This window comes from Mobula hypostoma, chromosome 7, assembly GCF_963921235.1.
Source record: "Mobula hypostoma chromosome 7, sMobHyp1.1, whole genome shotgun sequence".
In the NCBI taxonomy this organism is placed as follows: domain Eukaryota; kingdom Metazoa; phylum Chordata; class Chondrichthyes; order Myliobatiformes; family Myliobatidae; genus Mobula; species Mobula hypostoma.
The window spans coordinates 72,536,797-72,560,993 of NC_086103.1; the positions used below are offsets into that span (position 1 = coordinate 72,536,797).

Genomic DNA, 24,197 nt, shown 5'->3' on the forward strand with positions numbered 1-24,197 from the left:
CCTTACTACTAATTGTCGTTTACCGAACAGAACTGTAAGGTTTGCCAGAAATTTACTTGCTGTTACATATCATTTCTGCCAAGCATCGGTCATAAAAGTGAACAATGGGATGGTAGAACTTCAGTGTTTTGTTATCAATTATAATCAAGTAAATATACTGGATCTGTTTTCCAGAGCAACTAATGAACTCAATTCCTTTCAGATTGGTAATCTGCAGTTACACAAACTGGATGAACTGGACTGCCTGGTTAATGGCCTTTTGCACATTGACTCTCTCAGCTTTAATGGCCAGGCAGAATGTTACTACTTTGAGAATGCCTCTGATCCTGAGAAATGCCAGAAGATGCCTTTCAACCTTGATGACCCCTACCCTTTGCTCGTGGTGAACATTGGTTCAGGAGTCAGCATATTAGCTGTTTACTCAAAGGACCATTATAAAAGAGTAACTGGAACCAGGTAAGGTATCAATAATTATGAGAATTCAATGTTTTAACCCGATTAAACTTATCATCCTACATCATTGGAGTGCACATACTTTGGTGTAAGAACTGCAGTTAGTTCACTAAGCTGCCTTGAAAAAACCAGCAACATTGTGGCTCTGACCCTCATCACTGTAGTCTCAAACTGCATGATGTCTCTCTCAAAGTATGGAGGTTGCCAAAGCCAGTTTGTTTAAAGGCCTTGCTCATCTCATCTGAGTGAAGAAGCAACAGATATATGAAAGGAGGCTACTTACTTACAAATGTTCAGTTTAATAATCCTAAAATAGCTAGTCTTGCATTGGTTGTTAATTATTTTTTTATATTTCTTTTAGTTTAGGAGGTGGAACCTTCCTGGGCCTCTGCTGTTTGCTTACAGGTTGCGAGACTTTCGATGAAGCTCTTGAAATGGCCTCCAAAGGTGACAGCACAATGGCTGACAAACTAGTCCGGGATATCTATGGAGGGGACTACGAGCGATTTGGTTTGCCAGGATGGGCAGTAGCTTCCAGGTAGGAACAAATGATGGTGCAAATTGCTTTATTGTAAATGATTTAATTTAATCTTTTGATCACTCCTGCAGCAGTATAGCTTTAATATTTTACACTTCATTCAGGAAAACAGACAGTGCTGTAAAGAACATTATGCCTTTAATGTGGGAAAAGAGGCAACAAAGTCCTCCGGAGACCTGTGAGCAAACAGTTGGATATTTATTTATTTTGTCTCTTCCTCTTCCCTTTGATCCTCATCAATTTTTACTGATGCACCATAGAAGGTATCCTGTCTGAACGCGTTACAGCTTGGTAAGGCAACTGCTCTGCCTGTGACCACAAGAAACTATAGAGGGTTGTGGATACTGCTCAGCATAATCATGGAAACCTACCTCCCCTCTATGGATTCTGTCTGCACTTGTCACTGCCTTATTGAAGCAGCTAGCATAATCAGAGATCCCACCCAAGTCATTTTCTTATTTCCCTCTTCCATTGGGCAGGAGATACAAATGTCTGAAAGCGTATACCGTCAGGCTCAAGGACAGCATCTATTTCACTGTGATGAGACTGTTGAATGTTTCCCTACTATGATAAGATAGACTCTTGATCTTAGAATTTACCTGATTGTGATCTTGAACTTTGCATCTACCTACACTGCACTTTCTCTGTACCATAGTACTTTATTCTGCACCCTGTTATTATTTTACCTTGTGCTAACTCAATGTGTCATTGTAATTAATTGATCCATATGAGTGTTATGCAAGGCAAGCTTTTTCACTGTTGCCTAGGTACATGTGCCAGTAATAAACCAATGCATCCATTAATTCTGCTCTCGATTACTGTTTTACCTCATACTACCTCAATGGACTGTTGTAATTAATTTGAACAGTGTGCAAGACAATTTTCTTACTGAACCTCAGTACATATGACAATAATAAACCAATTTACCTTCTTTTCACAAACAATAGAAAATCAGCAGATGCTGGAAATCCAAGCAACACACACAAGATGCAGAAGGGTTTCAGCCTGAAACATCAACTGTATTCTTTTCCTTGATACTGCCTGATCTGCTGAGTTCCTCCAGCACCTTGTGTGTATGTGTGTGTTACCATTTTTTTTGTTCTTCTGTTTTTCGTATTAATTGCCTGGAATGTTTACAATGCATGGTCATCACCATAAAAATACTTTGAAAAACACTTCACTACCATTATGCCTGCAGGGAGAAATACAAGATGGAGTGCAGTAATACTTACTAAATAAGCTTTTAATTAAAATGGAAAATCAATGTCTATTTGAAGAGTATGTACACCAGCTTACAATGTTACAGTAGATGCCCACATTTTATTAACTAGTCTGAGTATTGCATCAGGGACTGAAAAGTTTACAGCATAGATGTAGGCCAGTAATCTCTGCCTTTACATGCTATAGAAGGGCTATCTCATCTTTTGATTTTTGGCTGCTTGTCCATGGCCTTTGTGCTCTGTACTTTATGTTCATCTGTCTAGTTTTTGAATACATTGCATGTTCCTGTTTTTACCATTCCTTTAAGCAGTGAATTTGAGAAGTCAAACATTTTTTTGTAAAAATATCTCATCTGCTCTTTAATCCTTTGACCAATTGCTTTTAAACCCTTGACCCATTCTTACAGCCCTTGTTGGTGAGAGAACCTGCTCCTTCTCATTATCATAAGATCTATCAGTTTTGTTAGCCACAAACAGTGACTGTTGTAATTAAGAAAATGATCTGAAGAATAAATAACTTCAAAGTTCAAAGTAAAATTTATTATCACGGTATGTACGTGTCACCATGAACAACAAACTGCAAATTCAAATATAAATAAATAGCAATAAATAATTAGAGCATGACAAGCTATAGAATCCTTAAAGTGAAATAATTGGTTGTGGGAACACCAGAAATAGAATAGAAACAGGTTCAAGAGTCTGATGATTGAGGGGTAGTTATTGTCCTTGAGACTTATGGTGCCAGTCCTGAGGCACTATACCTTCTACCTGAAGGCAGCAGCAAGAAAACAACAAAGAGAAGGGAGAGAAGAGTTTGCTCTTTTGAAATAAAGCTGTTCTTATTGTTTTTGATTTCTTGTGATTATACCTATGGGTCATGTGGATTAAGTTCCTTTGTATTTAAAAAAAACACCCTGATTTTCTCCTTGTGCAGCAGAACTGTATGGAGCTGAAGGATTGAATTTGTGCTCATCCAGTAACAAGAGTGGTTGGTGAAGTGCTAAAGCTGTCCTCTTCACCTCTTCTGGCATTCTTCCAATATGATCATTCATCAATAATCCCCAAAGAAATACCTGATGGTTTAGGACAACATTCACTCAAGCTGAGACAACCCCACAGTTCAACATACTGCTTCCAGGCTTTCTCAGGCTGGTACATATATAATGATCAAAGATTCAAAGTACTTTTATTATCAAAGTATGTATGCAGTATACAACCCTGAAATACATTTTCCTCACAGACAGCCACGAAACAAAGAAGAAGAGCTCTGAAACCAATCCGTTCGAAGAAAAACATCAATCCTCCCAATTGCACAAATTGCAACAAAAAAAAGAGCAAAAATGTAGAATATAAAACAAGGGCAAAAGGCATATTTCAGTACATTTCAACTCAGCGTTCATTATCAGTTTTATCCATAAGGGTACTCAGCAATTTCAGATTTTATCTCAATTTGTCAAGTTTTGAGATAAAAACAAAATGACAAATGGATTTTGTGTAGTAGTGGCAGAAGTTTCCAATTATATTTCTCAAAAGGTTTCACAGTGAACCCAAAACAAAAGAGTTTGAGATTGATGAAGAGATGGACTGGTTCACTTTATTTAAAATTATTATGGTCAGTGCCAAATGTGAGTTTGTTTTCAGTGAGTAATATTTATTTCTTTTTTATTCCCTTGTAGCTTTGGCAACATGATTTGCAGAGAGAAACGTGATCTAGTTAGCAAAGAAGACCTAGCAAGAGCTACCTTGGTCACCATCACAAACAACATTGGATCCATTGCACGAATGTGTGCACTGAATGAGGTATAGTGGCTATCACTAATGTTTTGTAGAGGATAGTTTGCTGGTTATTTCCATGAAGTCCCCAGAAACAAGAGGCACCATAGTTAATTGAGAAAATAATCAACTTAATCTTGTTTAGTTGTAATGTGGAAATTATTTTTAACATTAACTTTGAGCTTGGCCCTTTGGTGTTGTTTTGAAGCAGTAGATAAGTTCCTTTAATAAGATCATAAAGGTAACCTTTTAGCCATTCAATCATTCTCCTAAACTTTACATATCATAATGAATCGTTATTCTGATGTTGAGGTTCCTATCTGTATACAGAACTGATAGGAGTAGAGTTTTTGGCCTCTGGCTTTTCTCTATGTTTACTACAACTTGTTACTGATCGCCATAAACTGATTACAGCTTTGGACTTACAATTGTAATTTATTAGAGCAATTTCCTCATTACCCATCATTTATGACTGTTTACTACTGATTAAGTGGTAACAAATTTTACATATTTTAGGTTATACTTTCTTGGGAATCAGATAATCAGAGCTCTATTGACGTAATAACAACTGAATTTGTAGGATATTTTAATGAACTATTGAATAGATCCATATTTTACTGGAGATTGAAGACATTTTTAAATGGTGCTTCTGACTTAAGATAAATTTAATGCAAGTTCAGACTAAGTTGCATTTTACGTATTAACTCAGTTAAAATTGTCACAGTATCAAAAAGCTGCATGTTTTATCTGTTGCTAATTTGGGACTGCTTAATTTGTTCAAAAATGACCACATTACAAAATTGAGTAGTATTTTTAGAGATCATCATCATTATAGCTTGTCACACCAGACAGCCAGACACTCTAGTGTTGTTTGGTTGATGTTGAGAGGTCAGTGTCAGTTAAATCAGGTGAGAGTGGGCAATTGCGTGGAACCTGTTCAATGTTCTGCACCCTTTCACCACACTCACAGGATTCGCTGGTCTTTAAACCCCACTTCACATATTGTCTCCCGTCCTACAAACTCCCGCTCTCGCTCTGTTGAGAGTGCAGCCCTTCCGTCTGTCAAGCAGTGCCCCATCTGGCAACATTTCTATGGGGTCTTGCACTGTATTGTTTGGTAGGGTTCTGGCTTCTGTTTGTTGCCAGAGGTCAATCCTGTATGTTTGGGGGAGATGTTCTGTGCAGTAGTTCCTCCACTGTAGCAAAGCTTTTCCTCGATTTTAGGCAGTTGGAAACTGGCACATGATGATGTAGTGGGTGCTGTGGATCCGAGTTCTGTTTACCTTTTACAATTTTTGTTGTTGTGTGTCTCCGGATCTCTGGGGGAGCAATGCCTGCAAGTCTGTAAATGATGTTAGTGGGTGTGGGGCGCAGTGTGCCTGTGATTATTCAGCAGGCTTTGTTAAGCAACCGGTCTATTTTCTTCGCATGGGCTGATCTGCCCCACACAGGTGCACAATGTTCTGCAGGTGCATAGCAGAGTGCTAGGGCAGTTGATCTAAGTGTGTGAGCATTAGCTCCCCATTTCGTGCCTGCTAATTTTTTCAAGAGAGAAAGGGATTTTTAGAGATCATATCGTATCACATAATGGGTACCTGGTTTATCAATTTCATAATTATGCATTCAATCAGTGATTTAAAAAGTAGACATTTGAATATTGCGCAGATGAAACTTCAGTCACCTTGTTGTAGTTCCTGTTTCAGAAAGGTCACCAGCAGAAGTACCACCAGATCTGTTAACATTATTTTTGATACATGCCTACTTTGTTCATGCATTCAAGAGAATAATAAATTTTGTTTCTTTAAATCAATGCAATGTCTGCATATCTTATGAAATAAGAATCTCAATGTGGACTGTGTAAATTTGGTCAGAAATATGTGAACACATTTATGTTCATTCACTAATACTTTAAATGTAGGTCAACATTACATTCTTCACCAAATTCCTAAAAATAAATCACTCAAGTCAATCTCCATAATTAAGTAGATGAACACAGGTAGGAGCTTCATATTTAGCATGATCCCATCAGGATAACGAGATGAATGATCAACTAATTGCCATTTTAGAATCAGAATCATGCCATGTTGTGAATGTGTTTTTTGCAGCAACAGTTCAGTGCAATACATAAAAATATAAAAGTGCCTTTTTGAAGATGTTCTCAATGCTGGGGGGGCTAGTGCCCATTATGAAGCTAGCTGAATTTGCAACCTTCTGAAGCCTTTCTCGATCCTGTGCAGTGGTCCCTCTGTACCAGACAGTGATACAAACAATTAGAATGCTTTCCAATCTGTAGAAATTTGGTAGAGTCTTTATTGACATACTAAATCTCAAATTCTCAATGAAATACAGCCACTGTTGTGCCTTTTATGTAGCTGCATCAAAATGTAGGGCCCAGAATAGATCTTCATAAATGTTGACACCCAGGAACTTGAAATTGCTCACCCTTTCTGCTCCTGATCTCTTGATGAAGACAGGTATGTGTTCCCTCAACTTTCTCCCTGGAGTCCACAGTCTTTTCCTTGATCTTACTGTTGTTGAGTGCAAGGTGGTTGTTGCAACACCTCTCAACCAGCTGATCTGTCTCGCTCCTGTACTACTCCTCATTACCGATAGTGTGTCATTGGCAAATTTATTGATGGTGTTTGAGCTGTGCCGAGCTACACGGTCATGGGTGTAGAGAGTAGAGCAATGGGCTACTTGCTACCTCCCATCCTTGGAGGTACACCAGTGTTGATTGTCAGCGAGGACAGATGTTATTTCTGACCTGCACTGACTGTGATCTCCCAGTGAGGAAGTGAAGGGTCCAGTTGCAGAGAGTGGTACTAAGTCACAGGTTTTGAAGCCTGTTGATTAGTGCTGAAGATACAATGGTGTTGAATGCTGAACTGCATCTGATTTTTGTCTCTCACTTCAATCGGAATTGTTTCTTCACTCTTAAACTAGCTTTCTGTAAGTTGTACCTGGATTTGTATAGTTCTGGATCATCAGTCTTGAATGCCACAGATCTAGCCCACAGTAGGCGGCGAATCTCCTGGTTCATCCACACAGGTCTTGAAGTTGGTGACAACTGTGGCATATTCGTTCAGATTCAAAGATGAATCCCTGAATATTGTCCAGTTCGCCGATTCAAAGTAGTCTTTTAAGCACTCCTCCACCTCGCTTGACCATACCTGCTGATGATGCGGCCCTCAGTCTCTGCTTGTACGCTGAGACTGAGAGAGACAACCAGGTGACTGGACTGCCAAAGTGCAGGTGTGGGATGTCACCGTAAGTATTCTTGATGGTGGTGTAACAGTGCTCAAGTGTGTTAGCTCCTCCGTTTCCACAGGTGGTAATTGGTCTTCAAGCTGTGCTGGTTGAAGTCCCCCACATTGATCATAAAGGCATCCGGGTGTGCTGTTTCATGACTGCTGATCACAATGCTCAGGTCCTCCAGTGCCTGCTTGATGCTGGCCTGGGGTGGAATGTACAACACTACCAGGATGATGGCAGAAAACTCCCTTGGCAGATAAAATGGAAGAAACTTGCCCGCTAGATGAGACAGAGCTGCCACAACCATGCACTATGATGAGTTAATCATGAAGTATACTCCACCCTTTCTACCTTTTACCTTTAAGAGACTCAGCTGTTCTGACAATACGGTGGATGGTGGAGCTCTCAAGCTGCAGTGCTGTATCTGAAATGGTAGGGATGAGCCGTGTTTCTATGAAGCAAAGTACACAGCAGTATCTGGTACCGCAATCTTGCTCTGAGGTCTTCAATTTTATTTTCCAGAGACTGCATTTGCCACCAAGATAGTCAGAAGTGGGAGCCTAAGGGCCTTGCATTTCAATCTCACTTGCAGTCCAGTGTGCTTTCCGTGTTTCCTTTATCTTAAAGGAAAACTGCACTTGCAGTCTGAATCTAAAGTCTGAGAAATGCCAATTTTGAGGATTGGTAGATATTTTAAACATCTTAAAGTGATGTTGCTTACGGAAGTATCCATGGCCATGACTGCAGATTTCAGCTGTAGTAGTCCTGAACAGGAATATTTGATGATTCCCTTCAGAAGGCATGCAGACTTTCTCGCCACTTTCCGGCACCATCTTATAAGTGCCTGTGATTGAGAAGACTGGTGTAGGTCTGATAAACATGATTCAGACAAATGGCCACCACCTAGTGGAGTTTGCACAGTAGATTGGGTTGTTTAGGGTAGGCAAATTCTTTTTTTGCCCCCCCCGCCAGACTATTAATTAAGAATATTGGCCAAGGTGTCAGTAGATCTCAATATATCTTTTTGCAGCGACAGCTTCGCCGTCCACTTATACTGTTCCCTGCAAACAATGCAACATCACCCCACCATACTGCACTGGAACAACGGCAAGGATTGTCACTCAGGTCTTGAATCGAGGCTTAAGTGCAAAACCTTCTGACTTGGATAAGGTTTCCAAATGGATATTAAATCTTAATATTTTCAGATAGGAATATCTGTACATCACACAAAGAAGAAATTTTTTTCTGAAAGCCACAATGGTGGTCAAAAGCTGTGAAAAGATCATAGATTCTCTATACTTTCGGCTTCTTTACAGTGCTGCCTTGTGACATGAAAATCAAGCAGCATTGTACAGGGCTATGAAAGTGCAGAGACTTTGCATCTTCTGAAGATTTCAAGAAATCCTCAGCTTACTCAGTGTAGCCATTACTTTCCAAATCAAGTTACCTAATTCTATATCGATTTGGCATTACATTATCATATCTACATGTACTGGTTTTTGAAAAAGCCCAAAGAAGTTTATAAACTGTAACATAAGATGCAAGTTATTATTAATATTGTAGTTTAAGTTAGAAAGAAAACAACAAAGCAGGTGAAAATCATTCATCAGAAGGTGTACCTTATATTTCCCAGTTTTTAACACTAGCTTCAATAAATGCCAGCCTTCAAAAGCCTGTTTTTCAGGATTGTTTGATGATATTGTTGGAGACCTATGTATTACAGTTTGAATCTAACTTTAAAGCATGGTGAAGAAATATCAGAAAATGGTTCAGCTAAACTTGTGTTCAGTTGGCATAAATGCACTTTTATTTGTACCACTGGTGCTTAACTTCAGTTAAGTCCTGAAGCAACATCCTGAAAAGCATTCATTAAAAATCATACAACTTGTGATGTTTGCTGTGATCAACTGTAATGACCACATGATTTTAACTGCAAACTGAGATGATACAAATTAATACACACAAAATGCTGGAGGAACTCAGCAGGACAGGCAGCAGCAGTTCTGTTCTCTGAGATGACACAAATGTTTATTTCAAAAGTTTAACTCTTTAGAAGCAATGTTTCTTGCCTCCTTAATCCGCTCTCAACATTTTTTTTGGTCAGGAATCAGTGTATCTGTAAAGGATCATTCAAACACACAACTTCAGGGTTATAATATTACAATCTAGGAATCAAACCCGATGTTTCATCCCTTTGTGCTTCTGTTGCTTGCAGAAAATAAACAGAGTTGTTTTTGTTGGCAACTTCCTGCGAGTTAATACACTGTCAATGAAGCTTCTGGCCTATGCATTGGACTACTGGTCAAGGGGACAACTGAAGGCATTGTTTCTAGAGCATGAGGTATGTACTTCAATGGATAGTTTGTGGTTTGTCATCTAAAGTGACATTGCTGTATGCTTTTGTGTTCAAATTAAATATTGCATTTGCTTTAAATTTTCTTTCTAAAAAAGTATGCAAACTCTTGGAATGATTGAATGTCCACTTTGGGGGAACTCTGTATGATCCTGATTATGGACTGGTGCCTGTTCTTGTCATCTGATGTGACGAGTCTGAATGAGCAAGCAGGTGAACCCTAAGCACCGGCTTTGGAAAGATCAGACTTTACAGATGTAGAACTCAGATTTTAAGGAAAACAATAACACCATAGATTATCATCCCAAATGAAATAGGAGAAAATAAATAATACCATCAGGCATGCAAATAGTCAACTGTTTACTGTCCCAGTTTAGCATTGCTGGATACCAACCAAACAATCTCAGCTTTGAGGCATTGAATGTTCCTACTGAGCGTATGCATCCTCATTTGCAATGACAGGCTATAATTGGATTTAGAGCCCCAGGCAAGGAGACCAAAAAAAGCTACCTCGTTCATAGTAACATTGTTTCTTTCAAACCTTGTGCATGTTGCTCCGTTCAAGTAGGTCGTGGTAGATCGGTGCTTCACCCTTTCCACCTACTTTCATTTTGACTGATCGAGCATCCAATCTGTAAGGGAGTAAATTCTCGATCATCTCTATACACTCTGTGAAAATGTGCTCTCTGATTTAAATCCTGTGTGGACTGCTACTGATTTTAAAAATTATCTCCCCCACCCTTTCTGTTTCTTTTTTGAATTGAATCACTATCATTTTAATCACGTGTCTAGATCATCCCACATCACTCCAAACTCAAAATTAATAAACATATCTTCATGAATCAATTCTTTACGTCCTGACAGTATTTCGGCAAATCTTCGCTCTCTGCTTCCTGAGATCTTTTGTCCAAAACAAAATGTAGTATTCCAGATGGACCCTGACTGAGGTTATTACACTTGAAGCCCAGTGTTCCATTGTTTTACACTCACCCAAAAAAAGTCAACTAACAGTCCGTTAGATTTATTAATTGATTACTTTTTACCTATGCAAAGTTTTAGTGATTTAAGCACTCAAACTCTTGTTACGTACCCCGTAACTGGGTTGCCAAACCAGCAGAAATGGATCACTCAGTTGGAGTCTGGAGTACTAGAACTAAGAAAGTTTTATTAAAGAAACAAGCAACACAGTAATCGAAAGGATAATAAATGCAACAGTTCAGCAATGATAACCACACATGTGCACAGAATTAAGATAACAGCATCAATCAAGCTCTATCGTTGTCTAGGGGTAAATGACCAAATTTCAAAGTGACTCAAAGTTCAGTCCAGTTTAGTAGTTCAGTTCGCAGTAATCGTTGCCATGGCGATGGACAACGTGCGGGGAGAGAGAGAGATAGAACAGGAACAACTGATCATTCAGACACTGCTTCACTCACAGACCGGCGAGATGGCTCACAAGCAGCTTTTGGGCGGATCCTTGGTGATGTCACCTGAGGTCACCGACTGTGACCCCTCCTCCAGATGCGGTCGATCCTCTGCCGTGAACCCGGCACCCAGGCAAGGGCGGACACACACCGGTTTCCCGCTGATCGTACCTTTCCACCCTGTGCGTTGTCTGGTACTTCTTACCACTCGTGAGAAGCGTACCGCTTCCAGGGTCTCGTTACCTCGGGTGGCGTGTGTCCTGCCTTAGCGAACCTGTCCCTTTTTATCCCCCTGCTGGGGTATCGCCTGTCCATCACTTCAAACAGTTCAGGGTTCAAAGGGGGAGCCGCTCCAGACAGCTCTCTCTCTCCCACGTCCCTTCATTACACATCTCCAGACGCTGCTCCATTGTTCCTTATCTCTCCTTCCCCTGAGGGCATGTGGCAGACCACTTGCTGATGTCACTGATGCTAACCCAGGCCAGCAAACATCTTAATTTTATGTGTATTCTCGTCACACTCTAAATTCCTATCACTCCATTTTTTTCCCTAGTTTTTCATCAAGGAAAGAAGTTTCCCTTCACTATTAAACCCTGACTAATAAACTCACATATTCACCGTTGTGCTACCCATCTCTCTCTACCAATTTGCTTAATCTTGTAACTCCCATCTGCATGACCTGAAGTATTTCCTAACACAGTAAATGCAAACTTGGCTGTAACTTTGTTCTTTTATCCACCTCGTTCAATAGTGAAACTGCAGTACAGATCATAAGCAGTATCACGTTACAGTCCATGATTTGGGTTACATACCAATTTTCTGTTTTCCAGCCAGTTACTAGCTGATCCACCAACTAGCTATCAATGGAGCTTGGCACTATTTATATACACAGCCATTATGGGAGAATAGCTAAGCATTGGACAGTGATTTTCATTGGTTAATGGTACTGAAGTTATAGATCAACACCCAGGTAAATTTTGAGAGAAGGCACGCATATGTAGCTAGGAAATACTGCTGACTTTACGAAATCGTTAATATCCTGATAAGACAAAATTTGTGTATTTCACAGTAATAGTTTTTATACTGCTTTAGATAAATATGGTCAACAAAATATATAAAGAGCAATGTCTCAAAAATAGCATGATGTTGAGAAAATAGACTTTAAGTACAGTATTGAAAACAAGGAGAACTATTTGCTCCTTACTGCCTTTTGAGATGTTAATAGTCTTGTTGTCTCTGGAATAAGATCTATGCTTTCTTGTTTTTCTCCATTTCAACAATATTGCAGAGGCTACTACTTCATAAGACATAGGAGCAGAAGTAGGCTGTTCGGCCCATCGAATCTGCTCCACCATTCAATCATTGGCTGATCCAATTCTTCCATTCATTCCCACTCCCCTGCCTCCTCCCCATACCCTTTGATGTTCTGGCTAATCAAGAACCTATCTATCTCTGCCTTAAATACACCCAATGACTTGGCTTCCACAGCCGTTCATGGCAACAAATTCCACAGATTTACCACCCTCTGACTGAGGTAATTTCTCTGCACCTCTGTTCTAAATAGACATCCTTAAATCATAGATGTCTTGGCCTCAGTTGTTTCTTTTCTGAGCACAGATGTGTTGTCCTACATGCTATTGGAGAACAAGGTTGAAACTCAGTAAGAGTTTGGAGGAAAAGTAGTACTTTTTGGACCTTGTCCGAAAACAACACAACCTAAAGAATAAAGAATAGTAACTTGGAGCAAATTTGAGGTTTAGAAAATGCTGTAAGGGAAATACAGGTGTACATTCCTTTATCTGAAATTCTGAAATCCAAAAACCGAAGTTTTTTTCGCCAACAGCTGGCATCACTCAGTTATGATGTGGCAGCACTAGCAGAGGCCGCCAGACGTCAGTTGTGGCTCAGCGCTCGTATTGGTTACACGTGCATTCTCTGTTCGCTAATATTTTGTGTTCACTGTTGACTTTGTGTTTAATTTCACTGTGAAAATGTCAAAAAGAGCTGCAGATACCCCTATGGGTAACAATGAGAAAAAGAGAAGGAATCTTCTCTATCAATAACGCAGAAAGTGGAGTTATTGCAGAAACGTGGTGTGTCTGTGCGGCATCTTACTGAAGAAAATAGTGTCGAAACTACCACTGTATATGACTTAAATAAACAGAAAGACAAGTTACTGAAGTTTTACAGTGACATTTTACATTTATTCCAATAAGTCATTTACCATGTGTTTGATCCGGTTCGTTTGAAGCTGTATATTCTTATGTTTTATTGAATGTGTTGGAAATAAAATTTCTTCTTGTCATTATTCCCTAAGCAATACAATATAACAATTATTTACATAGCCTTTACATTGTATTAGATATTATAAGTAACCTAGAGATGATATAAAGTATAGGGGAGGATGTGCGTAGGTTTGGTGCTCCGCTGGGTCCTAAACTCCACTATACTGAGAAGGGTTAAATAAGGGACTTGAGCATACGTGTTTTTTGGTATTCGAGGGTGGCGGGGGGGGGGGGCTCTGAAATCAGAAAAATTCTGAATTTTGAAGTGCAACTGGTCCCAAGGATTTTGGATAAGGGATTGTGGACCTGTACAATGTTTTTGATGCAAGTTGGTGCTTAGTTTCAGCATTTCAGAAATGAATGACCTTAGCTTGAGAGTGGAAGAGGCAAAGAAGGGTTTTTGATAGATGAAAAATTGGGACTTAACCAATTGAGAAGAGAAAAGTCTATAGTTGTTCGTCAGAGTTTAGTTCACGAATCTCAGTAGAATGGTGTCACTGAAATGAACAGATTTAATGTTGCTGGCTGCAGTGTGTTTGAGGGGTAGTTAGATATTGTGATTGAGCCATTAATATGCAGAGATGTAGAAATTTGTGACTACATAAAGTGTGTGATATGAGGAAAAAGTAGAGTGGAATTTCACTAGTTGCATAGAATGGGAACAGACGCTTCAGCCCAGTGAGTCTACTCTGACCCTTGAGCACCTACTTAATCTCTTTTTTTCTATCCCATTTTACTCATCCCACATCTTTCTAATCCTGTACTTGCCCTTCACCAAGGACAATTTACAGTAGACAGTTTACCAGTTCATACATCTTTGGGGTGGGGAGGAACCAAAGCACCCAAAAGTAACCCCAAAGTTGTGAGAACATGCAAACTCCGCACAGACTGGACCCAACATCACCATTGAACCCGGGTTGCTAGAGCTATGAAACAGTGCTATATTACACCACTGTGTTGTCCAATAGCAGACGATACAGTAAAAGATGAAAGTGAGGAGCATGAGGTCACCTGATCAATGTGAAGTCAAAGAGGAGTCAAACTTTCATCTCCTTAACAAACATTTAGTGTTTGGGGAAGAATTTAACTACCACATTTTTCTCTGGAAGGTTACTGTTTTGGGGAAAAAAAGGAACTAAGTTTTGGTGAAAAGATATTGCACTGAGATTCTTGCTTCATTTTAAAATTGACTTGCTTCATTTTAAAATTGTAGGGTTACTTTGGAGCAGTAGGTGCACTGCTTGGACTTCTCAATTCTACTTGAGGTATTCTACATCTTACTGGTAACAGAAGAAATGTGCACAACTGGGAAACAAATACGTTCTTCCAGGGGTGAAAACCTGGTGAAGATATTTGACAAAATTGAGCCACACTACAGGCTGGTTTATATTACTGAAGTATTCTTTCTACTTGAATTGTGAAAAATCATAGTGTTTTAATTGGGTCCACTATATTGGGCATTTAAGTGCGGTTTAGTTTTTAAAACAATGTTGCTAAATACTTTGTATTGCCACATCAGCATATATTATTTGGGTTTGTCGATCTAATCTTGGTTTACTCTTTAACCTATTCAGGTAGTCTTCAAAGTACCCATAAACCTATGCAAATCAAGGCTTTATTTAGAATGATCATACCTCAGATTTATCTGTTGCTTAATAGAAAGATAAGTACTGATTTGCACAGGTATTATGAAGAAATTGTCTGTAACAAGATCTTTGATTGGGTATCTGCCCAATGGATAACATTAAGAAGTTGCAAGAGTGTTCACCTTGTAATACAGTGTTTCTTTTGGGACTTTCTTTTAGTAATAACTCTAGTGAAAATATGTACAAAACTTCTTAATGTTGCCAGATTCAATGTCAGCAACTAAAATGTGACCCCAGGGAGGCCCACCTGATATCTCTGTATGTATTTGCCGAAAGTGGCTTTTATTTATTTTATAAAGTAGTTGTTAATTTTATTTGGAAAATGTGCATTTTATAAGGGAGGGATGGAAACCTACCTTTGTGAAATTACTAGAAATCTTTTGATCTCTAAAACGCCTTAAGCCTGTATCAGCAAAAGCTGCACAATGTAACATCCTTACAGAAAATGAGGAAACATAAACTTATATACCTTTTTTTTAACCACAGTTAAAGTTATACTTTTCGTTGAAGATCCTGAACATAATTTCATTGCTGGATATGGTATATCTGACGGTGTGTGGTTCTATAAACCATCAGAATCTGAACAAATCATTCTTAAAGTTCTTTGATGTTATTTGTTTTATTATATGTGAATTTTGTAGGGGATGTTAATTTAATGTATTTTTTCACTGAAAGGTGCAATAGTCCTAGACTGGTGCCTTCCACATTGATATATGATGATTTCTGACTGAGTGACTGTGACATGCAATAATTGCTGGAGATGTTGGTAATCATTTGACAATTACAAAAGGATGTGAGCGGTATTAAATGTACTCTGTCCATGTGTATTCTTCTAATTGGCTGCAACTGTCAGTCCTTCACTTGTATAATGACTATGTGCCAATTGTTCGTCTAGTCTCCACTTTCCACTTGGATAGAGAATACTGTCGTTTTATTCTCAGAAAAATAGACCACCAGTTTAAAAAAAATGGCCACAAACTTAACAGTGAATAGGTATGTATATCACAACCTTTATTTTCAAGATTTCTTGTATCTTCTGTAATTCTCTGAACTGTAATCTCATTAAACTCCACTGAAAGAGGGAATCCAGTTAATAGTTAATAGGATTGGACCAACTGCTAGAAAGCTCCAAAATTTGGTCTACATATACAGGAGTGCATACAAATGAAAATTAGTAACAATACATAACTAAAAATATAAGCAGGTAGTGAGTTGAGGCCTGGACCAATAGAGGCAACTCCAAATGCAAAACATTGCTCTTCACATCTTGGATAGGAAATTACCTTAAATATTTAGGACGGTTGAATTTTTGATGATCATTTTTGTCAGCAGCATTTACACTGTCCAACATTTGCTGTAGTCCTACTGCAGTTGTTTCGCCATGTCAGAGCGCAGATAATTAACATAGGCCTGCTCAGCTAAGAATAGTAGGGTTCATTCTACAAAGCACATTTAGGTTTTTATGACAATCTGTATTCTCATTTGTTTGTACATTCCTACTTTTTCTTTAAACCAACTCTAATTCTGATCCATCCTGGCGTAACCTTAATTTGTATTATTTAGATTATGAATTTTCATGTCTGAATAGTGATAAAAATTTCAATAATTGATGTTCACTTTTTTCCTGCATTCCAGTCATTAGCATTTTGGCCAGAACTGCTTGCTGCAATTTTTTTTTAATGGCTAAATTTTAAATTCTAATCATGAGTAGCAATTTTTTTTAAAAATGCATATTGCAACAAAAACTAAACATGAGGCTTGTTTTATTATTCTGTTTTCAGGCCTTTATATTTTAGTTTGATGTTACCATTAGCTTCAAAGAGACAGAAAATTGTACCATTTATGTCAAAACAGTTCTTGCAGATGTTGTTCCTCTAACTTGCTAGGATTCAATTGGCTCAAAGTTTTAAGCTCTTAATTTGAAAAAAGTGTCCCTGCTCGTCTTGCTGATATTAAAACATCCAGAAAGTATTTCTCTCATTTGAAGTAGAGAAGTGCCAGAAGTCAAAAGCCAATTATGATACATAAAGCAAGAAAATCCAATCTAGGAGATCTTAAAATGGATTCGTAAATATACAATGAGTCTCTATATTGAAAATTATGTTGAATATTGTGTGTAACCACAACTAAAGTTACCGTCTTTTGAAGTGTCTTGCAACATTGAAGAAAGTTATTTCATCCACTGCCTGCCCTCTCTCTTTTACACGCACAATCTTGCAATTTTCTTCCTGTTGATTCCCATGTTGAAAGGTATTATGGAATTTGCTTCTAAACCTCATTTGCAGTGCATTCCTGTTTATGACAGCCAGCCTTCTGGCAATCCAGCTATAAACATTTACTCCTTAAAGTGTAGATTTGTTTTCTTCTCTTGATGATTGTACTCCTGTAGCATAGCAAAATATGCATTGCCACATTGAAAACATGATGTGGTAGAGATTCAGTTGCAGATGTATCCTTAGCCTGGTAGCACTGTGGCTCTTTCCCCAACTGTACTTAATGAACAGATGTGGTATACAAAACCATAAGACATAGGAGCAGAATTAGGCTAATATGACCCATTCCATCATTACAAAATTTATTATTGCTCTCAGCCTTCTCCCCATAACCTTTGATGCCCTTACAATCAGGAACCTATCATCCTCCACTTTAAATATACCCAGTGAATTGGCCTCTATAGCCATACCATATACAATGCACAGTGTATTCATTACAAAGTCTGGTTGGTGCAAATTAAAATCTAACTTCAAATTCAGTTGCGGCTATGAAATATGTGCAGTTACTGTAAAAATTCAACCTCTACTGTTGTTTCCAATGGGTGATACCATAGTTTAGTGCATCTAATGTACCCCAAAAGCCATTACATCTGTGTGCTTTAGGATAAACATCAGGCTTATGAAAAGGAAAGAATACTGCAGTTGAGTCAACATTTTCGTGACTTTGTACAATTTGTACTCATCCATGGAGAGAATGCACTTTCTGGCTACCCCACTTATTTATAATTAGTTACATTTTACATAGTAAAAATTGCAGACGGTACCAAACGGTTGTTCACAAGAAGGTTTCGGGCAGAATATTGGGGCATGGGCACCAGTTAGGCACGCCTTCCAACGATGGGGGCAAAGTCACTGAGGATGAGTAACAAGCCAGAAAGAGGGAAATATAGAGTTCTTGAAGAAGTACATCGTTGGAGGAAGTAACAGAAATAGGGAGAGGTAATTCTTAACAGAGGGTTAGAACTTTAAAACTGAGAAGCTAGTAGTATGCCAACCAACGTTGATCAGTGAGACTGGTAAATTATGATATCTTTTGAAATCTTCGATGATTATCCATTGATTTTTTTCTGCTTCTATCTCCCTCAACTACTGTTTCCTTCCACCTACTCGGAACAAATTCCTGTTAAAATACAGGCTACAAAGATACATAACACCTACAAATACTGAAAAAGGTGAACCCAACCAGCTAAATATTAGCTGGTAATATGAAGACTCAGAGTTTCAGCAACAGGTAGACTAAGGTAGAACAGATGGGATCTGTTTGTAGGATTGAATTGGGTGGGTATTGCAATGGAAAGGATTTTGCCTTTGAAACTGAGTTCTGAGGTTCCCTAGCCTGAAGCACTAGGGACAAGGCTAGAAATAGTGGTTAAGGAAATGATGGTGGCTGCAGACACTAGCTTTAGTCTTCCTAACGTGCAATTGGAATGAATAAATGCTGTGTCATTAAGGTGGTTGGTCATTACTCTTTAACTGCAACTGATTAATTTGCCTTTTTTTGATCTAACTACATTATCTCCTTGGCACACAATTTTAAAAACAATCAGTAGTAATTTAAGTTGTTGTACTTTATTTCTTTCTTTAAATATCTCCTCAGGCACCTGAATCCACTGGACTTTTCATTGGAATTCTTTGATCCATTCTGCAACTAATGAGACTGATCAAATCATTAAGTTTAATTATTTATTTGCATTTTTAAAACATTTTTTTGTAGAAATTGATGGGCAGAGCAGTTTTTTAAAATATAGTTACAAAAAAAAGTGGTTTGGGGAAAAGGAGAAAATTCAAGTTTCAGATCTACCATAAATCCAAAAGTGAAATCCACATTGTACCAGTTGTTTTTTTTTTTCTGGATTTTAAAATGTTCTTTCTCCTAATTGCCTTAATTTCAATAGCAAAGCATAAGATTTTCTTTTGAAGACTGATTTATTAGTTATTTTTCATCATTTAAATATTGGTACCTTAGGGAATTGCATCACATCACTCTGCTGACTAGTATGCAGAAGCAGGGGAAGGACACAAATCTGTGTCTCACTGATAATTTCACAGAAATTTCTCTTCTAAACTTCTCATGCTGTAAAATCTATTTCCTACAATTTAAATAGACCATTGCTATTGTAAATTTCTCTGCCTACGTTCATTTGAAGCAAAAGGATAGTGAATCTGAATCAAGCAACCAATTAGAATGTTCTCCGCAGAAATTTGCGAGTCTTTGGTGACATACCAATTCTCCTCAAACTCCTAAGGAAATACAGCCACTGTTGCCGCCTTTGTAATTGCATCAATATGTTGGGCCCAGGATAAATCCTCAGAGATATTGACACCCAGGAACTTGAAACTGCTCATCCGTTCCACTTCTGATCCCTCGGTGAAGATTGGTGTGTGTCCTCTCAGCTTCCCCTTCCTAAGTCCACAATCAATTCCTTGGTCTTACCAACGTTAAGTACAAGGTTGTTGCTGTGACACCAGTCAATGCAGTTGATCTATCTCGCTCCTGTACGCCTCCTCATTGCCATCTGAAATTCTGCAAACAATAATTGTGTTGTTGGTAAATTAATAGATGGTGTTTGAATTGTGCCTCATTGCACCGTGGTAGGTGTTGAGTAGGGAAGTGGAATAAGCACATATCCTTGAGGTGCACCTGTGTTGATTAGCAGTGAGGAGGAGATTTTAGTTCCGATGTTTGACTTTAGGCTGTGTAATAACTTGCATCTTCACAACCTGGTCCATATATTCCTTGCTCTGTTCCATGTCTATCACCACGTAGAGTTTTAAAAACAGGATTATAGTAAAATTTAAGCTGTGTGTAAAATCTTGTAGAAAGTTTCTATTTTGGCTCTAAACTTAATCCTGCTAGCTGTCATCTTACTAGGCATCATCTGCTTAGACAGTGGCCTGAATTTTATTGAGAGGCTGTAATACAATCCTCAGAGTTTTTAATTTGTCTACAAATTGGTAGCTTAAATAGTAAACAATTCCAGTAGAATATTGGGAGCAAAGAACTGTGAAGTCACCTTAATTATTTCATAATGCATAAAATGTTATCTGGTTTTTGCATAAATAAGCAATAAATCCATGTTTAGTGACGCTGTGTGCTTTAACATAATGCATCAAGGTTCTGTTTTCTGAGTGCCTTGTTGAATTTTAGTATAACTAGACAGCATGCATATTGGAGCTTGACGATTACATTTATTTAAGGAGCAATCACTGAAGATGTATTTACAAGGTCCAATTATGTCTGGATCCTCAAAATATAATTAACTTAGGCAAAACTCTACCCTGTTATTTAAATATGTAGCTGACATGCTAAATATTTCATTGTGCTATGATATGATCTGTTTCATTTGCGGAACTCGAGTCAGTGAGGCTTAACTGAGCATTATTTTTCCTGTAAACCATTGGTTCAGTCTTTAAGTACAAAGTTGTCATACAGTTTTGAGAGAAGCTTATGATAACCCATTTTGTACAGATGCTTTTCTCGTTGATAGTGATAGCACATCAAAATAATAACTTTATTACAGAGCACAACTCATGCAGATGATGTAGTTCAAAGTGCTTTACATTGGGATAAAGTACAAACATAAAAATAAAAAATAAAAATAAACATGAAAATAAAAGACAATGATGTTGGCTAAGAGCAAGGTTAAATAAATAGATCTTGACCTGACATGTAAAAGTGTAAACTGAGTTTGCATCCCTTGTAGTTTTAGATATTGAATTCCACAGTTTAGGGCTGTAGTTCAAAAAGACTGACCTGCCAGTTATCTTTTGAGGGAGATTGTTTAAATTTAAGAGACTGGCAGAAAAAGACCTGAGAGCTCGAGTAGGATTATAAAATGAAAACGACTGTGATGTAAAAAGTGCATTTTTGATAGCAAGTTTTGTACTGGGAGCAATGATTTTACACCCCACTTCAGATACTGACAAGTCTTCTACAAGTTATAACTAATATCCCCATCTATTGCCTGAAGCAAAGTTACTCTTGCAATGCCCTCCCCCATTCTCTCTGTTCTTATTGAAGTTGATCTGTTTGGTAAAGGTGATGGATGGCTTGTACAGAAAATTTGTATCTGGAAAATTTGGCTGATAGTACTTCTGATGTCATTTGGGTATGCCACACAGTTTAAAGTGTTTTTTGGAGAACATGGGATGGATTTAAAAGTTATAGTAGGGAAGAGCTGTTATCAACCACATGAAAAGTGATGCAGGGCTGATATCCTCATTTTCAGAAGTGCCCAAAACAAAAACGCGGCCAAGGTAGAGTGAGGCAGAAGACAAGAAAAAACTGTTGCTTTTATTGGAGCAAGTTCTAACCTAATGTCTGAGAAGTGAATCTTAATGTGAGAATGAGGAATCTGAAAAGGGGACCCACATGATCTGATCATTGGTTTAATTTGTATAGTTTGGGCTAGTTTTCTGAATTCTGATTTTTTTGCCCTAAAATTTGAATTGCATTCTAATTCGATGTGTGTTACGTGATGTAAAATGGTTGTTATTATTTCAAGATAATGAAGGAAACTAGTTGATCCAGACATTTATAGGCATTAAAATCTGAAGGACCTAATCTTGAACTTTAAGGGGCCTGAAATGATGTAAATAATACAAATATTTCCTGATTTACTTGACAACTCTGTGATATAGATACCCACTTTTACCTCTACTCCATTACATTCAAAGCTACGATTTAAATTGCTATTGGTTAAAAATGTCACAGCATCTGTTTCATCCACCTTTTATTCTTAAGTTTTGATTTTTTTAAATTTATAGGTATTCATGAGTATATTTCAATCTTATTAACCTTCTGTGCAATGATACACTTGGGTAAGCTGTCATTTAACTAGTATCAAACTGTAAATCAATTGGTATTAGTCTTAGATAGTTAAAACAGTCTCACAATAGACCCATGTTACCATTTGGTTAATGTAGAAGGATTGTGCTTGTGTGCAAAACTTAAGGAATTGCATAGTTTTGAGACAGTTGTTCAGAGCTGAAGGGTGTAAAACGTGGCTGATTTGGAATAAAATCCAATCTATTCTAAATGCTGTAACCAGTTGAATTGCAGATATTGAACCTTGTGTGCTGTTGAATCTTTGATAATAGTTAAAGGGAATCAAGAGGCAATATCTTTAAGATATTCCTTTCTGTCTCCACCCCCTTGTAAAATAGGTCAAAGCGAATGGTACATATAATCAGTCACATACTAGAGGTTCAATTAATATTAATCAGAAATTTATCTAAAACATTGTTTATTATTCACACCTTGTAAAGATAAATGTTTCAGGATGTAGTTAAATATTTAAAGAATTTCCCATGTTGCTCAAGCATCATACATTTAAGACTTCCTGAAACACCTTGAACTGAATGGGCACTTGAGTAATCTTCTGTATGCAGAGTTAAATCTGGAAGCATTGGGCTTGATGATTGTTTTATGATATCATTCAAAGTCCGAATCCAAACAGGAACCATGACAGATATATCCAAGGTTTTGAGTGCCAGGATTTGCCTTTTTGAACAAAGTATTGCCTTCACCTAAAAGTTAAATCTGATGAATTAATTAGAAGTTATCAAAGTTAAAACAGGCTTTTGATTTCAGGATTGTATTCTTACCTTTAAAATAATAACTCTGGATTAACTCAGTTCGATATTCTGACATCTCAGCTATGTCTTGGAAATCAAGTTGATAAAGTAATGGATATTTTAAAAAATATTATAGTTACTTTATTGCATTCATTTGATAAGTTGCTGTCTTGATGTGAAATAAGAACTGAGGCCTGGATGAAACCAATAATATACCAACTTCAGTATGTTATGAGTTGCCAAGTTCACTCATTCCTTGGCAACACCTTATTGTTGCCATGGAACATTTTCTGTAGAGTGTATTTTTATGGGTTCCCTGAAGTCCAACCTGACTCAGGGCAAACTTGAATAATTGCACCAAGATGTCAAGTTTTACCCAGAATTAAATTGTGTGGCTCCCTTAACAGCTTACCGAGTTTCTTTTGGAAAGACTTCAGCTCAGGAAAATAACACTCTTTGTAGCAAGTTTCAGGTACTGTGCAACATCAGCTTATTGGTTAACTAAAGCAATTACTGAGATAGGCAGTCATAAGCCACGTGAAATTATCAACCCGGAGCATGAATGAATTGGCCACTATGCTATGAGGAAAATGAAGATGTAATAAACAAATATTCTACTATGTATTAAAAAAAACTTGCATTTGGAATCTCTGCAATACTTAATTTCACTGCAATTCACTAACTTGAAATGAGTGTACTGCGTAAAGGTGCTGTTTAAATAACCTGGTTTAACACTGAACATTTGTACAGAAATTGATTAAATGAGTTGTAGATTATTGTTTTAACATTTATTTAGATACAGTTGTAAATAAATTTTAAAATGTTTTTGCCCAACTGAAGTTAGAGAGTACATGTGTTCTATGATTCATTGCCTTGCTGCACAAGCCTGGTTGTTTTGTGTATATATTTTTTTTATTATCGTGAGGTGTCTTGCTCTTAAAAGCTATGTTTTATTTTCCTTCACAAAATTTCTTACAAAGGCCAAAACTTGTACTGGTAGCATTCCCATTTAGTTACAGTTTGTTGTGTTACCTGTTGCCTTATCTGATCTTTGTTGTCTCTTACAAGATGCATTGTATTTCTGATGTGCTTAATAAAATGAAATTCATTCTGTTTTAATCTATCTGATTTAATTTTGTTTTTATTACATTTTAAACTGTAGTCCACAATTAAAGTTCAAAGTAAGTTTTATCATCAGATTACATATACGTCACCATATATAACACTGAGATTCATTTTCTTGTGTACGTACTCAGCAAATCTATAGAACAGTAACTTTAACAGGATCAATGAAAGATCAACTAACGTGCAGAAGGGCAACATACTATGCAAATACAAATATAAATAAATATCAATAAATAATGAGAGCATAAATAAAGAGACCTTAAAGTGAGATCATTGGT

At 37.6% G+C, this 24,197-nt stretch overlaps 1 protein-coding gene across 2 annotated transcripts in view; it reads left to right on the top strand.

The window, feature by feature from the left end:
- LOC134349379 (pantothenate kinase 3) overlaps positions 1-23,897 on the top strand; it is a 44,829-nt gene extending 20,932 nt beyond the window's left edge. The window contains exons 3-7 of one of the 2 annotated variants that reach the window (XM_063053586.1): positions 203-456; positions 815-991; positions 3,888-4,011; positions 9,452-9,577; positions 14,512-23,897. In XM_063053586.1, the coding sequence (XP_062909656.1) occupies positions 203-456; positions 815-991; positions 3,888-4,011; positions 9,452-9,577; positions 14,512-14,562 (732 nt within the window). In that variant the 3' untranslated portion in view covers positions 14,563-23,897. Of the gene's footprint in view, positions 1-202; positions 457-814; positions 992-3,887; positions 4,012-9,451; positions 9,578-14,511 lie in introns of those variants that run through there. The other variant, XM_063053587.1, reaches the window with a different exon arrangement.
- Positions 23,898-24,197: the final 300 nt, after the last annotated feature.